Raw genomic sequence first — 19,182 nt, forward strand, 5'->3', positions numbered from 1 at the left:
TGTTTTAAAAGGCCCGGTATCATAGAATCAGCAATGCAGACTCAGAATTCTAACTCAAAGATGTCACGCTTTCTATATACCACACCACTTACTTGTGTTCTAGAAGTCTCGGAATGCTTTTAAAAGGCTTTTCACTCTTAATATTTTTTCTGTTCATAAGGCACACCTCACTGACTGGTTTGGGTAGTCAAATGAGATGATATGAAACTCCTTTGTAATTTATAAAAGTCTCCAAAATATCAACTGGTGTTATTATCATGATGATGATGTTGATAATGATGATGATATGGAAGAGAAAACTGTGTACTTTGGATGTCTTGTCGCTCTGATACTTACATCCTTTTAAATGAGCCACTTCCTGGGAGCTGGGAGAAGGCTCTGGATTTTTATTATTTGCTCTTCAACTTTTGAGTAAAATTAAAATGTATGGATTTCAGTGGTGATTACCTACTATGTTTACTTAGAAATTATGGCTATATATATATACACACACACACACACACACACACACACACATATACAGATATATACCTTAGAAAAGGATGGTAATTGACTTGAAGAAATTTCTGGTCTTACTGGGAAAAGTCTCTGAAACATTGGTTTGTATGAAAATTGCATGTGGAACTGTGTATGCTGGGCCCTGGCTTCCTGGCTGAGATGAAGTCTCCTCTCCTTTTCTCCTAATTGTTCTTTCTGTTGAAACCGGAGTCCGGTGAGAGCTTGTAACATATCTGTGTCTTCTTTTCTTCTCACTATTAATGGATTTGAAAAAAAAAAAGGAGCTCTGCAAAAAACATGCAAAAATTATTTTCTTTTATCACCAAAGATTACATATTGTGAAATAAATCTAGTGAATGATAGGGGAAGCATCTGAAATAGAAAAACAAACTCATCCTTTAATGGTTATGGTTCTCCCATAAAGATACAATTCTTAATGCTCAAGTCTAAAAAAAATAAAAGATGAGAAGAAACAGTTGGCATTCAGCTAACAATTGTGTTTGGAGATTTGTGCCTGACTTTGTTATTCTGAGCAAAGCCAGGTACCAGCCTCTTGGGATTATGTACAAAGGCAAGAAAAAAAGTGGACATGTACAAACCTCAAAGGTGACTGCTGGGTTAATAAAACAGTCTGTTTTCTGTTCACCCACTCTTGCTCTCAGTGTGCAAGTATATTAAAATATGTCAAAAGGAAAACCATTCGCTGTGCAAAAAATAATTCAGGTACAAGTCACAATTTCCAACTGATGGAGTGCCTTAGTGCATTTAAGTGCATTAACAAGTGATCCATACATCTCCCTAGATGAAAGTTGTATCCTCGTTAAAAGAGAAACAAACACAAAATAGGAACAACCGTCACAGAGAAAAACAGACCACAGTGGATATCGCATTTGCCCCGCTCGGTTTCCGACTTGAGCTATTGCAGACTGAAGAGCAGTGCTGTCCTAGAAGTAACCTCTTAAAAAGCCATGAAAGTAAAACGAGGAAGCTGCTAGAGGAACTGAATGTGTAGGTAATGGCCATCCATATTACTGTCCAATGTATCTGGAAAAATATCTTTTTCTTTCTAGTCTCTATAAAATCTCCCACCACAGAAGACATTGTAATAATGTGAAGTGTCTGGATTAAACAAATGTGCCCCAGGGAATTTAGAATTAATGCTCTAACATATCTTTAAATAACTTCTCTTAGATAAACTCTGGTTTAAGCGTTTGTAAGATAGCATACCAACCTTTGCTTTTCTGATTTTTTTCTAGAGAACTATATCATTGATACGAATCTGCAAAAAAAAAGAAGAGGTTAATGTTATTAACTTTAATAATACTGTTTTTATTTGATTAATATGTTGAACATTATTATAAGGCAAAAAAATACTTGGCTGCAGAATGAGGGAGCTCCCGTCCAAGGCACCACCGGATCTATAAAAGGAGCATTGTGTCTTCAAAAAGTAGATATTAAGATAGAATAATAAAGGAACAACATATGGAAAAACGTAGCTAATTACAAAAGTGTGGTACTAGCAATTATTTCAAAGGTGGATAAGGTATTCCTCTTGCACAAGGACATCTTTTCACAATCATTTTCAGAGCAGTTACCATATACTATTGCAATTACCTGCTTACTCTGTTGTGTTCCACATACTAGAATACAAGCTCTTCAAGGGCAAGATTTCTTATGTGTTATTTCTTATATTGTGAGAACCCACCCCCCCGCCCATCTCACACAGCCCTTGCTCATAATAGGAATCCAATAACTATCAATTGGTTGGTTAACTGATTGAATTCGGCTGAGCCCTACTTTGAACTACCAACCCTTAGGGGAAGGCAAAAGAACTGTGAAGGGAAGGAGGATGTAGGAAGAGACCAGTGATTTTTACGACAAATCACAGCGCAGGAACAATGGATATGCACATGGAAAAGCAGAACTCATTATGCTTTAAACTAGAATATATAGAATAATCATTAAAATGAAACTGAAGCCCAATATAGGAGTATAGGTGATAAGGACTCAGCAAACCAATCTAAATAAATTGTCTAGAGCAATTATGTGAGCTTGGAAACAAAAAAAGTACTTGAGGAACCTGAGTTAATGGTATGAACAACTTAATAAAAATGGGAAATAATAGATTTGAACACCAAGAATTAGTGATTTATTTTTAGCACCCATGAAATTCTACAGCACATTTTTAAGTAGCTAGTCTATGAAGATGCAGAAAATACAGTGGAATTCACTAGGACACAGGGAACTGGAAACAAGGGAGTATTGTATGATGACAAAAGTATTGGGTTCATATTCTGTATGCATTCCCTAGTCACTTCAGTGATTTCTCCTTTTCTCTATTTGTTGTGAGTTGAATTGTGTCCTTCCCTGCCCCCCAAAAAATGTTGAAGTCCAAACCCCTAGTACCTATAGATATGACCTAATTTGGAAATAGGGTCTTTGCAGATGTACATAAATTGCACATTAAGATGAGGTCATCTAGGAGTAGGGTGAGGCCTTAATCCATAAGTCTGGACTCCTTATAGAAAGAGGGAAAGGGACACCAACAAGACAGACACAGAGGGAAGAATTTCATGTGATGACAGAGGCAGAGAAGGAGTTGTGCCGGGAGAAAATCACAGAAATCTCTCTCTGAGTCCCCCAGAAGGGACCACTCCTGTTGATACCTCGATTTTGGACTTCTGGCCTCCGGAACTTGATAGAATAAATTTCTGTAGTTTTAAGCCACCCAGTTTGTGGCTTATAAGCCCTAGGAAACTAATACAGTGCTCTATAAAATAAAATTAGTGATGTATCTTCCTAAGATGATTGTCAGGAAGACTATAATATAATATCAGTTCTTAATTTCAGCAAAGCATCTTACAAAGTCTTTTATAATGTGTTCACTGATAAAATAAATCTACACGAGCTCAGTTATTAGTGAGGCAAAGTTGTTAAAACTATCAATCCCAAAGAGAGATGATTAATATTTCAACATGAGCCTAATTTTTCCCAAAATTTTCACTTACTGATATATTAAAAATAGGTCTCAGTCCTCAGATATCTGTATTTTAGGGCCCTTTGAAGACAAATGCACAGAAGTTTGGGAAACTGATCTTGAGTAACATTTGTAATGGTGGACACAGAATCTTTCTCTTTTAAAGATTTTTAATTTATTTATTTGAGAGACAGTAAGCAAGAGAGAGGGTGTGTGCATGAGTGGGGGGGGGAGGGGCAGAGAGAGAGAGAGGGAGAAGCCGACTCCCTGCTGAGCAGGGAGTCCAACTTGGGATGGGGGTGGGGGCTCAATTCCTGGGACTCCAGGATCACACCTGAGCTGAAGGCAGACGCTTAGCCCACTGAGCCACCCAGGTGCCCCAACACAGAACTTTTCATTTCTGCATTGCTATTTAACATATTTAACAGGATTCATAGTATGGATGAAATACATAGTATGGATGCTGCTCAAATATGAGGGAAAAATACTAACCTGGGAGAAATAACATGGACTGAATGGCAAAATCAGCATTTAAAAATAAAGTTCTTCTTTTTATCTTGATTATTGTAACAACATGATCTAGTAATAATTATTAATAGCAATTTAATACTTTAAACCCCTAATAGTACTGGATACATAATACACAATAAATTATTATTATTATTATTATTATTATTAGTGTGATAGCCTAAAATAGTGGCCAAACCCACTTCCATAGAAAATACACAATATTTCATTTGGGTTCAAAATTTAAATAGGTGTAAATTGGGAAATATCCAGGTTCCCCATCAATTTATACAGGATAGATTTGAGATTTCAGTTGACCAAAGACTCAGTGTGTGCGAACAGTATTTTTTGTGGCCTTTAAAACAAAAACAAAACAAAACAAACAACAAAGGTGAGGACTTGGGATGAATTAATTAAGTTAAGACTGAAGTGAAAAGAATGACCACAGACATTCGAGGGGCTAAAAGAAAGATACCACCTAGAAAGGGCAACTCACTCCCAAAGATGCAAAGGAGTCCCTAAATGAAAGGGGGGAGGGAGGACATTTGACAGAGGATAAAACAAAAGCACCAATGAGATAAATTTACCCCACACCGATTGTCACAAGCATGGCTAATAACCAAGGAAAGGGGGAAAGTGGGGCAGACTTAATGTTGTTAGTGTGGCTTTTGCTAATTAAACTTCTCTCTCAAGGCTATTAGGAATATCACATACAATTCCATACAAGGAATTTCTAGATGTAAAATATATTTTCCTGGATGTTGATTAGGACACAATGCCTATGATACTCATCTCAGATGTAACTCAAGTTCTTTATACTTGAGATCTTTCTAATGCAAGATATCAGACAACTGGGGACACTTACTGTGTTAGTTTCCTGTGGATGCTGTAAAAAAATATCAAAAATTTGGTGGCTTAACACAAATTTTTTATCTTATAGGACAAATGTCTGAAATCCATTTCCCTGGGCTAAAGTCAAGGTGTTGTCAGGGCTGGTTCCTTCTGGAGGCAATAGGGGAGAATCCATTTCCTTGCCTTTTCATATTCTAGAAATTGTCTATATTTCTTGGTTTGTGGTTCTTTCCTCCATCTTCAGAGTACATCATTCTTATCTTTGCTTCCACGGTCACATGGTTTTCTCCCTGACTCTAACGTCTGCATCCCTTTTATAAGGACTATTACGTTTACATTGGGTCTACCTGGAAAATCTACCTGTTTCAAGATCCTTAATCACATCTGCAAGGTTCCTTTTGCTGTATACGGTAATAACTACAGGTTCTGGGAATTAAGACAGGGATATACTTGGGGGACCTTGATGAAACATACCAAACCCACTTAAAAAAAATTATAGGGTACGGTATAGTGTGGAAGCATAAACTAGGTTTGCTTGTTTCACAAACACTTACAGTGCTTTTTATTGGCCAGATGCTTTTTTAAGTGCTTTACAAATATGAATTCTATCTTCATGAGAGCTCTAGGAGGTAGGGATGATTATAATCCCCATTTCACTGATGAGAAAACGGAGGCAAAGAAAGGCTCAGATACTTGCACATGATTTGGTGGTTATCTACAGTCAGTATGAATCCAAGTCATGTCTCTTAGCTGGATGGCCCGGACACAGTGTTTTCACTGGGAAAAACCGACTTTATGTGGTTGGTGTGGGAATTAAATAAAAAATAAAAATAAAATAGCTATTGCAGTTGCTGATTCAAAAAGTAGTCATTATACAGAAGATGATAAAATAAATAAATATATTAGAAGCATTGACCAAAAAAAAAACAGGGACAAGAAGAATAGGGGTGGTTAGGGAACTAGAAACACTATCAACTGAAAAATGGTAGTTTAGTTTGGAGAAGAAAAGAATTATGAGACATGTTGCTGTCTTGGAAATATGTGATGAACTTTCACGTAAAAGGGGAAGTAGATTTATTTTAATGTTCTCCCATAAAACCAAACTAAAACCTAAGGGTGGAAATTACATGGTGATAAAATCTGTCTAAAAAAAAAAGGAAAGAAAGAGAAAGATCTAATAATTAGAGTGATCCACCAATGAAAAGGGCTGCCTCTGAATTTTGTAAGCTTTTAGTTCATTGGAATGTTCAAGCACAAGCTAAATGACTCTCTGTAGTATATAAAAAATGGAAAAGGTTTCAACAATGAGAGGGACATTAAAATACATTCATGCATTTATTGAGCAAATATTGACTGACCACCTTCTGTGTGCAATGCTTGTAAGGCCCCTTACAACTCTAAAAATAATAGAATCTACTATTCTATGAATGAGCAAATAAGAACACATGTCACATAAATGGACATAATTTCAGGCTGATTCTCATTGGAAAGGCCTACTAATTCTTTAACTCCAAGACTATCTGGCTGGTCTAGAGTAATCTGCAATAAGCCTCTATTTTCACAATCATTTATCACCAGTCACAGGAAGATTTTTCCAACAGGAAAGCGTCAGTTTTTAATAGGAAAAAAAAAAATCAACCAGTTTTACATTCTAAGAGGAAGGGTTTTCTTAAAAGAAGAGAAACGAGTTCTACCCCCACAAGCTTAGGTATTTTTCTTTTTGGCCTATGCAAACAAATACAATAACAATCAACATCTTTTAACCAAGAGAAAGAGAAAAGATGGAACTCTTGTTATTTAATCTGGACCATGTGCCACTTTGGGCAGAGTCTGTGCTTTGCCATTGTCTCCAGCAAAGGTATTCAGAAACTTTACCCATTCCTTTGAGCTCACAAATTAATTGTGGTAGAAATCTATCAACCCTGGTTTGTCCTAGGAATTATTAAGATGCCATCTACCTACCTCTTTACCAAATCCCCCTGGCTATGGGAGATTATTTTTAGAGAATTTTCTGAATTACACAGGTAATCCAAGAAAGTCTCCAACGACTGGGTGGAATGTGTCCGGTATCTATACCACCCAAGCGACACATCACCACGCACTTATTACACAGCTGTTAGTATGTGTCAGAAGTAACCAGATAATTGGATAGTCTTCTAATTTTGCTGTTTTCAATATTTCCTCTACAGAAGATACAGAGCAGGGATAAGAATAACCCTAATTGACTTTTAACAAGCTCTTGCTATGTGATGGTTACATCATATGAACCATCCTGAGCAATCTTTACAATACCTGGCTGGACAGCTACCACTGTTACCTTCTCTAAATAATGGAATGGGGTCCAAGATTAAAAACCAAGGGACATGGAGCTCCTGAGCTCCCACTGACTGACACAAATTGCCACCACAACCTTCTTAACAGAGACATATAAGTTAGAAGAAATAGTGGAAAGTAATTATAAGTCTATATTTAGGTATCTTTTATAGGAAGTAAACAGTGAGCCAAAGATGGGCTTAGAACACAGTTTGCCAGATAACCTGTGTTCCAAATGGTTATGATTAATTTAAATATAAAAACACTGCAAACCCCTGAGGGCTAGCCACATCACTGAGTTATTAAATATCATGCGAGAGCCTATATAGGTGAGAACGTTTTTTAAAATATGGTAAATTTTCTTCTCTTCCCCTTCAAAAATGCCCCCAGGCACTCGTATACATTATGGACACCACTGGCCTAAAAATTCTCAGTTGAGGGAAAAAGAAATCCAAAACCCTTGAATTATAAGAGCACTAAAAGCATCTAAAATGATAACTATTTTGCCCCTTTAACACCAAAAGATCAACTGATTTTTATTTTTTACTTGGAGTTGACCTTTATTTAACCCATGGCATGCCAAAGTAATGGCCTGAAGCGATTTTTTCAGTGAGTGCCTTGACTTGGGACAAGAATAGACATTTCACTCACCCTGTCTCTAAATCATTTCATACCACTGCTGATGGTCAGTCTCATAAATAAAAAACATTTCTCAGCGCTTACAAAACACTAAAACTTTCTATTCAATTATTTATCTCCTCCATTTCAAATACATTCACAACTGTAAAATGCTTGCAAGTTCCAAAATAATCTGCCTTATTATTCAGAGTTACTATTAAGCTCTTCACTAAAATGTTTGTGCCCAATTATATATTAAAAATAACCAGCTGATTGTGTCTGCATTACAAGTTTAAACAGTTTCTTTTGATCAATTGACTGCTTGCTGGAATCTTTTCCTAATGGGGAGATTAACTTTAAGGCATTCTGGTGCCTCTTTTGCCCCCTAGATAAGTCCTGCACCTATATACAATTGTTCAGGGCTATCCCATTATTTTTGAATATAATAAATGAGGTATATTTAAAGGATTTAGACATGATTAGTATAGTCTAACAGTCTTTCTCTAGCAAAAACAAACTCAACAGCTGCATGTTATGAAAGATTACTATACTAAAGAGAAAAGTCCAAAAGTACAGTAGGAAGTATCTAATTTGGAGATTAAGAATTTATGGCTTTAGGGCTGTGAGGCACCTCTGTGAGTTATCCAAGGGAGAATGCAGATTCTCTGGAGATTTTTAATGATATAAACAGCTATATTTCTGAGCTGGCATAAATGGGACCCTTGTTACAGGTAGGCAGTATAATAAAATAAAATAACTATATGTAGAAAAGGCAGAGATAGTCTGGTTCAAGGGTGTCTAGAAGATATTGTTCAACAATAACTATATTTATATGAACATAGTTTAATAGTAGCACTAGTCTTCTTTTGTGTATTATTGTCACATGGTTTTATTTCCTGTGCAGCATTGATCTTTAGAAATTCATGAAAAAGGAATCAATATCACCATATATGAAACACTTGGTTAAGCACCTTATATCTGTTATCTCCTTCAACATTTTCAATAAGCCTATTTATGAATGCTCCTTATTGTTATCAAATGGAGAAATTGAAACTCAGCAATCACAAGTAATTTGCCCCACACTAGGCATTTAAAAAGTGGAATATTAAATCCAGATCAGTATGACTTTCCAAATTCCTATGTTATAGAGCAAAACAGTCTTATCAGTAATTGAGAAAAGCATGGATACAGCCAATGAAATAGGTCAGGAAAGAGAAGGGAGTTAAAACTAAATAGAAATAATACATGATTGTATCATATGACCTCACTGATATGAGGAATTCTTAATCTCAGGAAACAAACTGAGTGTTACTGGAGTGGTTGGGGGTGGGAGGGATGGGGTGGCTGGGTGATAGACATTGGGGAGGGTATGTGCTACGGTGAGCGCTGTGAATTGTGCAAGACTGTTGAATCACAGATCTGTACTTCTGAAACAAATAACGCAACATATTTTAAGAAAAAAGAAAAAGAAGAAGATAGCAGGAGGGGAAGAATGAAGGGGAGTAAGTCAGAGGCGGAGACGAACCATGAGAGACGATGGACTCTGAAAAACAAACTGAGGGTTCTAGAAGGGAGGAGGGTGGGGGGATGGGTTAGCCTGGTGATGGGTATTAAAGAGGGCACATTCTGCGTGGAGCACTGGGTGTTATGAACAAACAATGAATCATGGAACACTACATCAAAAACTAATGATGTAATATATGGTGATTAACATAACAATAAAAAAATTTAAAAAAAAAGAAAGAATACATGATTATTATTTGTAATGATCCAAATAACTATATAGAAAACCTAAGAGAAACAACAACAAAAAGCAATTGTAAATAACAAGACTTTAAACATAATACATTTAACAAAATTTTTTAAATTACATGCACAAGGGGCACCTGGGTGGCTCAGTCGGTTAAGCATCTGACTTGTGATTTCAGCTCAGGTCATGACTCAGGGTCTTGAGATCAAGCCCTGTGTTGGACTCCACGCTCAGCAGGGAGTCTGCTTGAGATTCTCTCTCCCACCCCCTCTGCCTCTCCCACCCTTGCTCGCATGTGTGCGCACTCTCTCTCAAATAAATAAATCTTAAAAATAAAATAAAATAAAATAAAATAAAATTACATGCACAAATTTATGAATATATATTTAAAAAACCACTGAATTGTATACTTTAAGAGAATGAGTTTTATGATATATAAATTATATCTCAATAAAAAGCAAAAGAAATGATTATTCTGTCAGTTAATATGGGGGAAAAGGAGATGAAATAAGGACTCTTTGCTGATAGTATGAATATGAATTAGAACATTTTTTCTGGAGGGCAATTAAGCTTTGTTTATCAAAAGTCCAGTTATTACATTTTTAAAAATTTGTTCTAAGAAACTAATTGGAGATACACCTTGGATTTATGTGCAATAATATTTATCATAGTCTTGTTTATAATAGTCCCCCCCAAAAGAATTAAAACCAACAAAAACTACAAAACTCCAGGAACTCCTAAATATACCTTGATATATCCATGTAAAATCATGTTTCAGAATAGTTTATCTCATTGGACATGCTCACAATGTTAAATGAAAAGGGCAAGATACAAAAAAGAAAAAGAAAAAAGAAATCAAAGTTAGAAGGAAATTAGAGCTGCAGTAAGTGGTATGTGAGAAGAAGATATTTTTGCAAAAATAGATTGGACAAGATAAAGGAAGCTGATTCAAAAGTGCGCTTGGATCTAAGAATGAATTCATTCGTTGGTTGTTGGGGAAGAGGCTGTAACTGGTGTAAGGGGTCAAGGAGTTCTGGCTTGTTCTGTTTGTCGAACCAACCATGTGTCAGGGAGGGACTGCTACTCTACAGCGCTTTTCCTCAGATACGCCAAGCCTACTCCCTCAATGGAGCCTTTGCAAAAGCTGCTTCCTCTCCCTGGAATTTTCTCTCCCACATTTTGACTAAGTTGGCTCTTGATGCATACTCCATATTTATGTCCCTGCTGAAAAGTCATTAAACACTAAGGCCTTCTCTGCCTGGCCCATAGCAGCATGGACAATCAACTGGGAATATGTTGGAAAGACAGAATCTCACGCTTCACCCAAGATCCACTGAATTCAAATCTGTAGTTCAACAATATCCCAAGGTGTTCTCAAGCACCCTAAAATTTGAGAAGCACTAATTTTATAGTCTAGGATAGAAACTTCATACCAATTCCCTACATAATTGTCTTCATAGCTCTTATCCATATCTAAAATTCTCTCTCCCTTCTTACATTCTTACATCCCTGTTCCATGAGGGTAAAAATCTTTTTGTCTTTTTGTCTGTATCCCAAGTTCCTAAAATCATTCTTGATGCACGCTTGGGATACACGCTTCGTCTGTATCCCAAGTTCCTAAAATCATTCTTGATGCACACAGTGAATGTTTATTGAATGAAAGCACGGATGGGGAGAGGGATGCCTCAGTGATTTTGACTGAACACATACCATTTCATGTTTCCTTAACTCAAAGTTACTCTGTCTTTGAAGTTTTACTACTGAATATGGAGACAAGAATTAGTAGATAAACAGATTAATATTACAGCCCAAGACATCATGTGTAAATAATATCTGTGGTTGCAATAATAAATCCTAACCTTCTGAAGAAAACCAATATGGCATATATAAAAATAAAAGTATGTTCCTAAAAAAGTTAAGCATATAATTACCATATGATCCAGTCATTCCACTCCTAGGTATATACTCAAGAGAACTGAAAACAGGTGTTCAAACAAAAATCCGGACATGAATATTAATAGCAGCATTGTTCATTATAGCCCATAAAGTGGAAATAGCCCAGATGGATAAACAAATGTGTTGCATACATACAATGGAATACTATTCAGCCATAAAAAGGAATGCAGTAATGATACATATTATGACATGGATAAACCTCGAAAATATGTTAATTAAAAGAAGCCAGACACAAAAAAAGCCACATACTGCTTAATTCCGTTTATGTGAAATGTCCAGAATAGGCAAATCCATACAGAGAAAAAGCAGATTAGTGGTGGTCAGGGGCTAGAGGGAAGGAGGAATGGGGAGTGCCTGCTTAATGGGTATGGGTTTATTTTAGGGGTGATGAAAATGTTCCAGAATTAGATAGTGGTAATGGCTGCACATTACTGTAAATGTACTGGAAGTCACTGAATTGTACACTTCAAAGCGGTTAAAATGGTGAATTTTATGCTATGTGAATTTCACCTCAAAAAGTAAATAAAAAGTAAATGACTATTTTAAAATGCAGCATCATTTAAATATATGGACTTGCTATCAAGAAATTTTGTGTTACAGATTCACTATTCCTGAGTCAGAGTTCTAAATCATTAATACTACGTGGTGATTATCTCTGTCAGACAGAGATAAGGCAGGGAAATCAGGTATAAGAAATGAGTCTGGGATTTGCCTAAGCCAGGACCCAGATTTCTTTGATTCTTGGCTAAAAGCCCTGATTGGCCCAAAAGGTCAAATGGAAAGGAAAAAGCAGTCAAGACTAGATCAGTGAAATAAAAAATTCATTAAAATTTAGCTATTGGGAGGAAAGAAAATAACCTTCCTTTCTTCCACCACAGATAAAATTAACAACCTAATTTTCAGAACAGGTAACAGATGTACAGCTGTAACTAGGTGCCCAGAATTTCTTCTCTACAGGGAGATGTTGGAAATAAATTTAGGAAGAGCCTTCAGACTTACTGAAGCCATTGAAGTTGTAATTGTTGTTACATTTGCAAGGGTTTATTAAAGACCATCAGGAAACTTGGCATTAAAAAAGTGTTTGCACTTTAAGTCTTTACTGTTAATTACATGTTGCTGTGACTAAGCACTTCAAAAGTGACTTTTATGAACTGTACTATTATTTAATTTAATAAGAACTTCTTATAAAGTCACAGGTTAACAAAAGTTCATTAGTAAGTTAAATGTTTGGAACTCAGGAAGCATTTACCCACAGAACAATGCTAACCATAGAGGTCGGGCTCTATATGATGGGCCAGGTAATCCGTAACACCGACACCAGTAGTACTAAAGAGCACAACACATATGTAAAAAGATTTCCGTGGAAACATTCGTTTCAGCATTCTGGGACCACTGCTTCCCTCCACTGTATCACTGATGCTCATTCATTCCTTCCTCATTTGATCCCTCATTCAACAAGTACTGGCAGTGCCTGCTACATGCCAGGCCCTTGGACAAGTTCTCTTCCTTTCCACCTGCCAGGTAGCAGGCTCTCTGCAACTTGGCATAAGTACCTGGTGGGTTAGCTTATAAACTCCGTCATGGTGGGGCCTCTATAGGGGCAGAAGATGGGGTTCTATGGAAAGTAAACATAATGAGGGTTGGGGACCAGTAAACAGGTGATGGCGCGGGAATTATGTGTCAGGCAAACCACCTAGCCACCTCTCCCCATTCGCCACACCATAGCCAACACTGGCTTTACCCTAGAGAACCCCCGGCAGAGGATCCCGATAAGGCCAACAAGATAAATGATGCCTTTTCCTGCTCCCCTGTTCCCTAGGGCAGTGACCAGGATCGGGAAATGCCACGAATAATGTTAAAACCAAACAGGTATGAGGACCTAGATCTCATATTTACTTCCTTCCCATCTCCCTTATCTTACCTGACAGCACAGACTAAAAAGAATAAAGGAGGAGGAAAAACGTTTATGGATGTATATCCATAGGTGTGAATGCTATATATCAGGAATTGTATGAAACAAAAACATGGGTTTTCTTGCAACTGCTGAGCTCTTTAAAGAATAATGTTAGCGACTAACAAAGATCACCACCTAGTGGCCCCAGCAGGATAATTGCACTTGAATAAAGTGCAGGGAAATTCAAAAATACTGGGGTTTGTTACAAGAACGTAGGGAAACCTTGAAGCTTCTCTTTTCGCCCCTTGGATTTCAACCTCCCATTTTCCTTTCATTCTGGCCTCAGTTCCTCCTAGTTTATAATTCAAAATTGTCTCTAAAATATTTTATTTACAGTTACCATTTTAATCTTTACAATGAGCTGTCTACTTTGTCACATTTTGAGTTCCTCACCTTTCATTAAATGCCATAAGCCCCTATGCATCTTAACTGAAGCCAATCTCTCTAAACATCATTTTTGTCATCCCACTTCCCTATTACAAGCTTGAATTCTTAAGTGGACCCTGATGTGATCTTTCACAAGCCTGGTCTAACCTGCATAACCCCACACTCCACCCAGCATACATATTCCCTGTGCATTAGGCTACTTTCCTCACTGTTGCTTCGCCACTTCCAGATCTCAAACACCACCACCCGTTAACCCACCTCCGAGTCCTCTGAGCCAATCCAAATTCCACTACTCCTGCCAAGCTCACTTCTTTTTTCTCTACTTTCTGACATTCATGGCCATTGCCATGGAGTTTACTATTTTAATTGTTTTCTAATCGTTTTACGTGTATTATTCTGCAAAGGAAGTTTCATGGCTTCAATACCCCTCCCACAATTCTTAGCGTGGTATTAAACATAATATGAGAGTGCAAAAAATTGAATGGCTGACTTAGAAAGGGACAGTGGCCTGGCAGTGGGGGACAAGGGAAGAAAAGGGAATGTAGAATGGGGTAAGATTGCTGGAATCATATTCTATGAATGGAAAAAATTAATTCTATCCACGATTATCATGTAAAATAGCAGTGACAAATTAGATAGAAAAGTACCACCCCCCCAAACGCGAGGTTACATTTAAATATATTTCAAAATACGTAGTACAATTTAATCAGAAAAGTTTGCTGCAGAATATAGTTGGTTTGGGTGCAGACAGTAAGAGAAGCTCACTTCACAGTTGAAAAGCAGGGAAGCACAGGGGGAAAAGGAAGTTGTTGTGAAGCAGGTAAGGAAATGTTAACTTGCATTCTTGTGTAACACAAAGTTTTGCTTCTCAGACAGCGGCAGCAAACTCGCTCCGGGGATAAGAATTCCAGACACACGAGACAGCGGCACACTTGGAAATGACAGGACCAAGTGAAAGTTCTCTGCACTCAAACTCCGGCAGACAATTCAACCAACTCCGAACGGAAATATTTTACCCCCAAAATGTGAATAATAAAACAAATAAAATATTAAACAATCTACTCAAATGAAGAAGTCTGCAGAATAAGTAATGTGAACTTGAAAAATCTCATTAAGTGACACCAGAATTCTATTTCTAGTGCAACTGCAAGTAGTTTTATAACTAGGCCTCCAGTAAAATAATTAGACTATTTTAAGGGGCAGCAGCTGATTCTATCTTGAGGAGAGAAAAAAAAATGCTTCTCCTATGTAAATTTCCCCCCCAATTCCTCAAACTGACATTTCAAAGGCATCACAGAAGGACAATTACTTATATGCTGTATATATTGCTATTTTACCACAGAGGAGGAACATATATGCAAGGCATCACGCAAGACACAGTAGAGGGAAACAAAGAATAAAATGCCAGAGACCCTGTCCTCAAGTGTCTTCCTGGGATAAGAAGGCCAACATATATTCAATAGATAGTAAATAATTTCATGGTAGCTTTTAAGTATGTATACCACATATTATGCATAAAGTCTATTTTCATGCCTCAACAGATACTAACGGTCTACAGTTGACAAGATGCTATGCTAGGCATTTGGGGAGTAAAAAGCAAAAGAGCTCCTCAATTGACCCTCAAGAGCAGTATGTCTAATAAGAAATGTATGGGAGGTCCAGGAAAATAAAGACAAGAGATTACTTGATAGAAGAAGTAGACTTAATGATCGGTCTTAACGCACATGTATAGTTCAAATATGCAGGGTTGAGGGATATTAAAGAAAGCATTTCAGGCAGAGGTTTTATCAGGTGCAAAGGCCCAGAGCTGGTAATGGATATGAGAGCTAGGATGGATATGAGAACATTAATTTCTTTTACTGGGATATATAGAAAATGTGACATTAAACAATGAGAAATGAAATTGGAAAGCTAGATAAGAACTAGAATATGGAAGCCACTCAATTCTAGGCTGAGGAATTTGGCTTTAATCTAGCCAAAAAGAAGTCATTGAAATTTTGAGCAGCTGAATGACATAATCACTGTTGTGCTTTGGGGCAATTAACAAGATGACAATGCATGGAATGGCCTTGAATGGGGAAGTACGGGGGATCCATTTAGAGGCTATACTACATTAGCTCAGGGAAAAAGTAAAGCTAGTGGTATGTACTGTAGTGACCAGGACAAAATGGAAAAGAATAATTCCAAGAGATCCTACAGACACAAAATTGACTGAGATTTGGTTGAATCCATTAAATATGAAGGGTAACTGAGGGAATGGACTCAAAGATGATGCCACTTAGAGAAACTAAGAATAAAAGAGGAGTAAGGCTGATATCTATGGAGAGTTGATTATTTCATTAAGATATTTTTCAGCTTGAAATGCCTTTCAAAAGGAAATATCTGGTTGTGAATTACAATATAGGAAAATTGAGATCAGAGCTAAAGTTGTAGATTTGGAAACCATCTAGACTGAGTGTATAAGAACTGAGCAAACTGAAATCTCAAAAAACTTGTACAGATTGGCAGCAAGGGAAACCAGTTTGATGACTTAGGAGCAGTTAGCTCTCCATGTCCTCACCCTACATTTAGTCCTCTTCCAACATGTTGGAAGGTGGGAGATTTATACATTAGAGAAATTAAAACAAGCAGTACAAAAAAATTCCCCAAAAAGATCATTATAGGAAAGAAACTTAAAGAAAAATGAGACAATGAGGGGCACCTGGGCAGCTCAGTCAGTTAAACATCTGCCTTCAGCTCAAGTCATGATCTCAGGGTTCTGGGATCAAGCCCCACATTGGGCTCCCTACTCAGCAGGCAGTCTGCTTGTCCCTCTCCCTCTGCCCCTCGCCCCCACTCGTGCTCTCTCTTGCTCTGCTCTCTCTCTCAAATAAATAAACAAATCTTTTTTAAAAAAATGAGACAATGAGAAAAAATGAAGCTTAAAGTTAATAGTCTCAGAATGACAAGAGAATGTATCTTATGAAATAAAAATCGGGATGTACTAAAAATGGAAAAAATAAATTTTGATTAACTAAATAAACATAAGAGACTATCCAAAGATGCAGAAACAAAAACATGATGGAAATAGATAGGACAAAAATAGGAAATAAGTAATTAAGTGAACAACCAAGAGATCCATAAAGAAAAAAAAGAGGGGGGAATGAAATGATCAAAGAATTAATAAATGGATAAATAAAATTTCCTAGATCATTAATTTCCAGATTGAAAAGGCCATTAAGCAACTAGCCTAAGGAATGACAAAAATCACACTATCAAGAAATTTTAGTGAGAAAGTAACCTAGAGTCAGAACTTGAGATGGAATTGACCTCAGTAATGGGGAAGTTAGAACACAATGGAGATAAGCCTTCAAAATCTGAGGGAAAATGATTTTTGGTCTAGAATTCTTTACCAACCTAATTATTAGGCAGGTGTGAGGGTGCGGGGAAAAAAAATCTCACAAACATGTGAATCTTGAAATTTCATTTCCCTTGCGTATTCATTTGATCCACTACTGAAAAATGTATGTTAGTCATTTGTGAAAGTAAACAAAAAAAAAAAAAAAAGAGAGTGGAATTCAAAAAACTAAAAACTGGGACTCTAACAGAGAAGAAGATAAAGGACACCTAAAGGATCACTATGTCCTGGGTCTACACAGCAACCAGTCCAGAGTGGAGCAAGAGAACAGAGGAGTCCTGAAAGGAGAACTCTTGAGACAGTGGGGAAGCAGGAGAGTTTCTCTGTAAAGAAATGGTAATTTTAGGAGTTTGGAACAGGTCAGATGGAAAGTTTTATCTGTTTCAAATATTGCTACAGATTTTTTTATGTTAGGTTCCTGGTTTATGGTTCTTTGTTTTAATGTCAACCTTTCTGAGAGGTTTTGTTTTAGATGGAGCTCTTAAAAGTGGTTCATGTCTGTACTTTGTTCTTTTTATCCAATGTAATAATCTCTGCTTTTAGTAGGTGAGAGTAATCTTCCCAATCGATAAGTATGTTGAGGCACAAATGTCTAAAAAAATTTCAAGCAATTATTCTCAATTCTTGTACTTACTGTAGATCAATGACAAGTAATTCATGCACAAGCACAGATCTGATAACCATACTTTGAGTGGTACTGGCCTATAGTTTTAGTTTAGCTTTGATTTATAAAAATAAAAATTAGGGGGGTGCCTGGGTGACACAGTCAGTTGAGCAACAGACTTTTGGTTTTGACTCAGGCTGTGATCTCAGGGTTGTGAGGTGGAGCCCCACATCAGGCTCTGTGCTCAGCACAAAGTCTGCTTGAAACTCTCTCTCCCTCTCCCTTTGCCCCTCCTCCCACTCACTCGCTCCCTCCCTTTCTCTGTCTCTAAAATAAATAAATAAATAAAAATAAAAATTAGTTGTTTCATACAGGCAATAGTTAAATAGATATATTGACATTTTTTACCATTTCTCTGCTCATCATTGTTTCCTGTAATGGCACCAGTTTTACTCTTGGCACTAGTTTTACTCTTGATGAATAGTTCTTTTCTAAAAATAATTATATTTCTGAAAATAGACTTATTTTGCCCTGACCCTAGAGTAATAGTTTAGCTAGGTATAAAATTTTAGATTATAATTATTTCCCTTCACCAGTCCATTATCTTCTGGCCTCTGTTGTTGCTGATGAGAAATTTTCAATTAACAAATTCTCACCCCTTTTAAGATAATCATTCTTTTCTCTCTACTAGCTTTAAAAATTCCTGCTTCATATATGATGTTCTGTTTGATATGGATTTAAATTGGTTTATCTTTCTAGATATGAAGAGTGTAACTTCAAACTAGTATGCTCACAGTTTCAGTTCTATTGACTGTTTTGAATTTTATTTCAGAGTATGTTTAGTTTGTGCTTTAGAGAAGGTATATATCCTTTGGCTTACTTCTTTTTTAGTAGTTCATCTATTGTTCTTTTTTGAGGAGTTTTCTGGCTTTGGTTTTAAATTTAGAAAAGGCCTTATAGACCCAAAGACTATACGAATATTCAGATCGGTAAAAAAAAAAAAATACAAAGTAACTTGACAAAGTGTTATTTAAAGGCAAGTAGGTGAAGAGTATTATGGCAGCCATGTGTGAGTGTGACTGAGCTAGAGAAGGCAACGTAGATAAGCCACAATATGATAAGGATGTATAATGTAAAGGAAGAATTGTTATTGAGAGACAAAGGGAAACACAAATTTGTATTTTCTTTTTCATATGTTGCTTTACATTGGCACACCATATTTCAATAAGCATATGAAAACATTAAACATCACTTGTGTATTAAAGGTAATATGATTGATTTCTAAGACTCACCAACAAAGTGTAAAAGAACAAGATCTAGAATAGTAACCTTTTTATATGGTGTTTCTCTTGTTATCTTTCTGGTTCCT

At 36.7% G+C, this 19,182-nt stretch overlaps 1 protein-coding gene across 3 annotated transcripts in view; it reads right to left on the bottom strand.

Annotated features, from left to right (window-relative positions):
- TFEC (transcription factor EC) overlaps positions 1-19,182 on the bottom strand; it is a 172,693-nt gene that overhangs the window by 120,195 nt on the left and 33,316 nt on the right. For 2 of the 3 annotated variants that reach the window (XM_027574810.1, XM_027574808.1), the window contains exons 2-3: positions 1,730-1,777; positions 532-784 (exon numbers count right to left, since the gene is read on the bottom strand). In XM_027574810.1, coding sequence (XP_027430611.1) covers positions 532-729 — 198 coding nt within the window. In that variant the 5' untranslated portion in view covers positions 730-784; positions 1,730-1,777. Of the gene's footprint in view, positions 1-531; positions 785-1,729; positions 1,778-19,182 lie in introns of those variants that run through there. The other variant, XM_027574809.2, reaches the window with a different exon arrangement.

This window comes from Zalophus californianus, chromosome 12 (genome assembly GCF_009762305.2).
Source record: "Zalophus californianus isolate mZalCal1 chromosome 12, mZalCal1.pri.v2, whole genome shotgun sequence".
NCBI lineage: Eukaryota > Metazoa > Chordata > Mammalia > Carnivora > Otariidae > Zalophus > Zalophus californianus.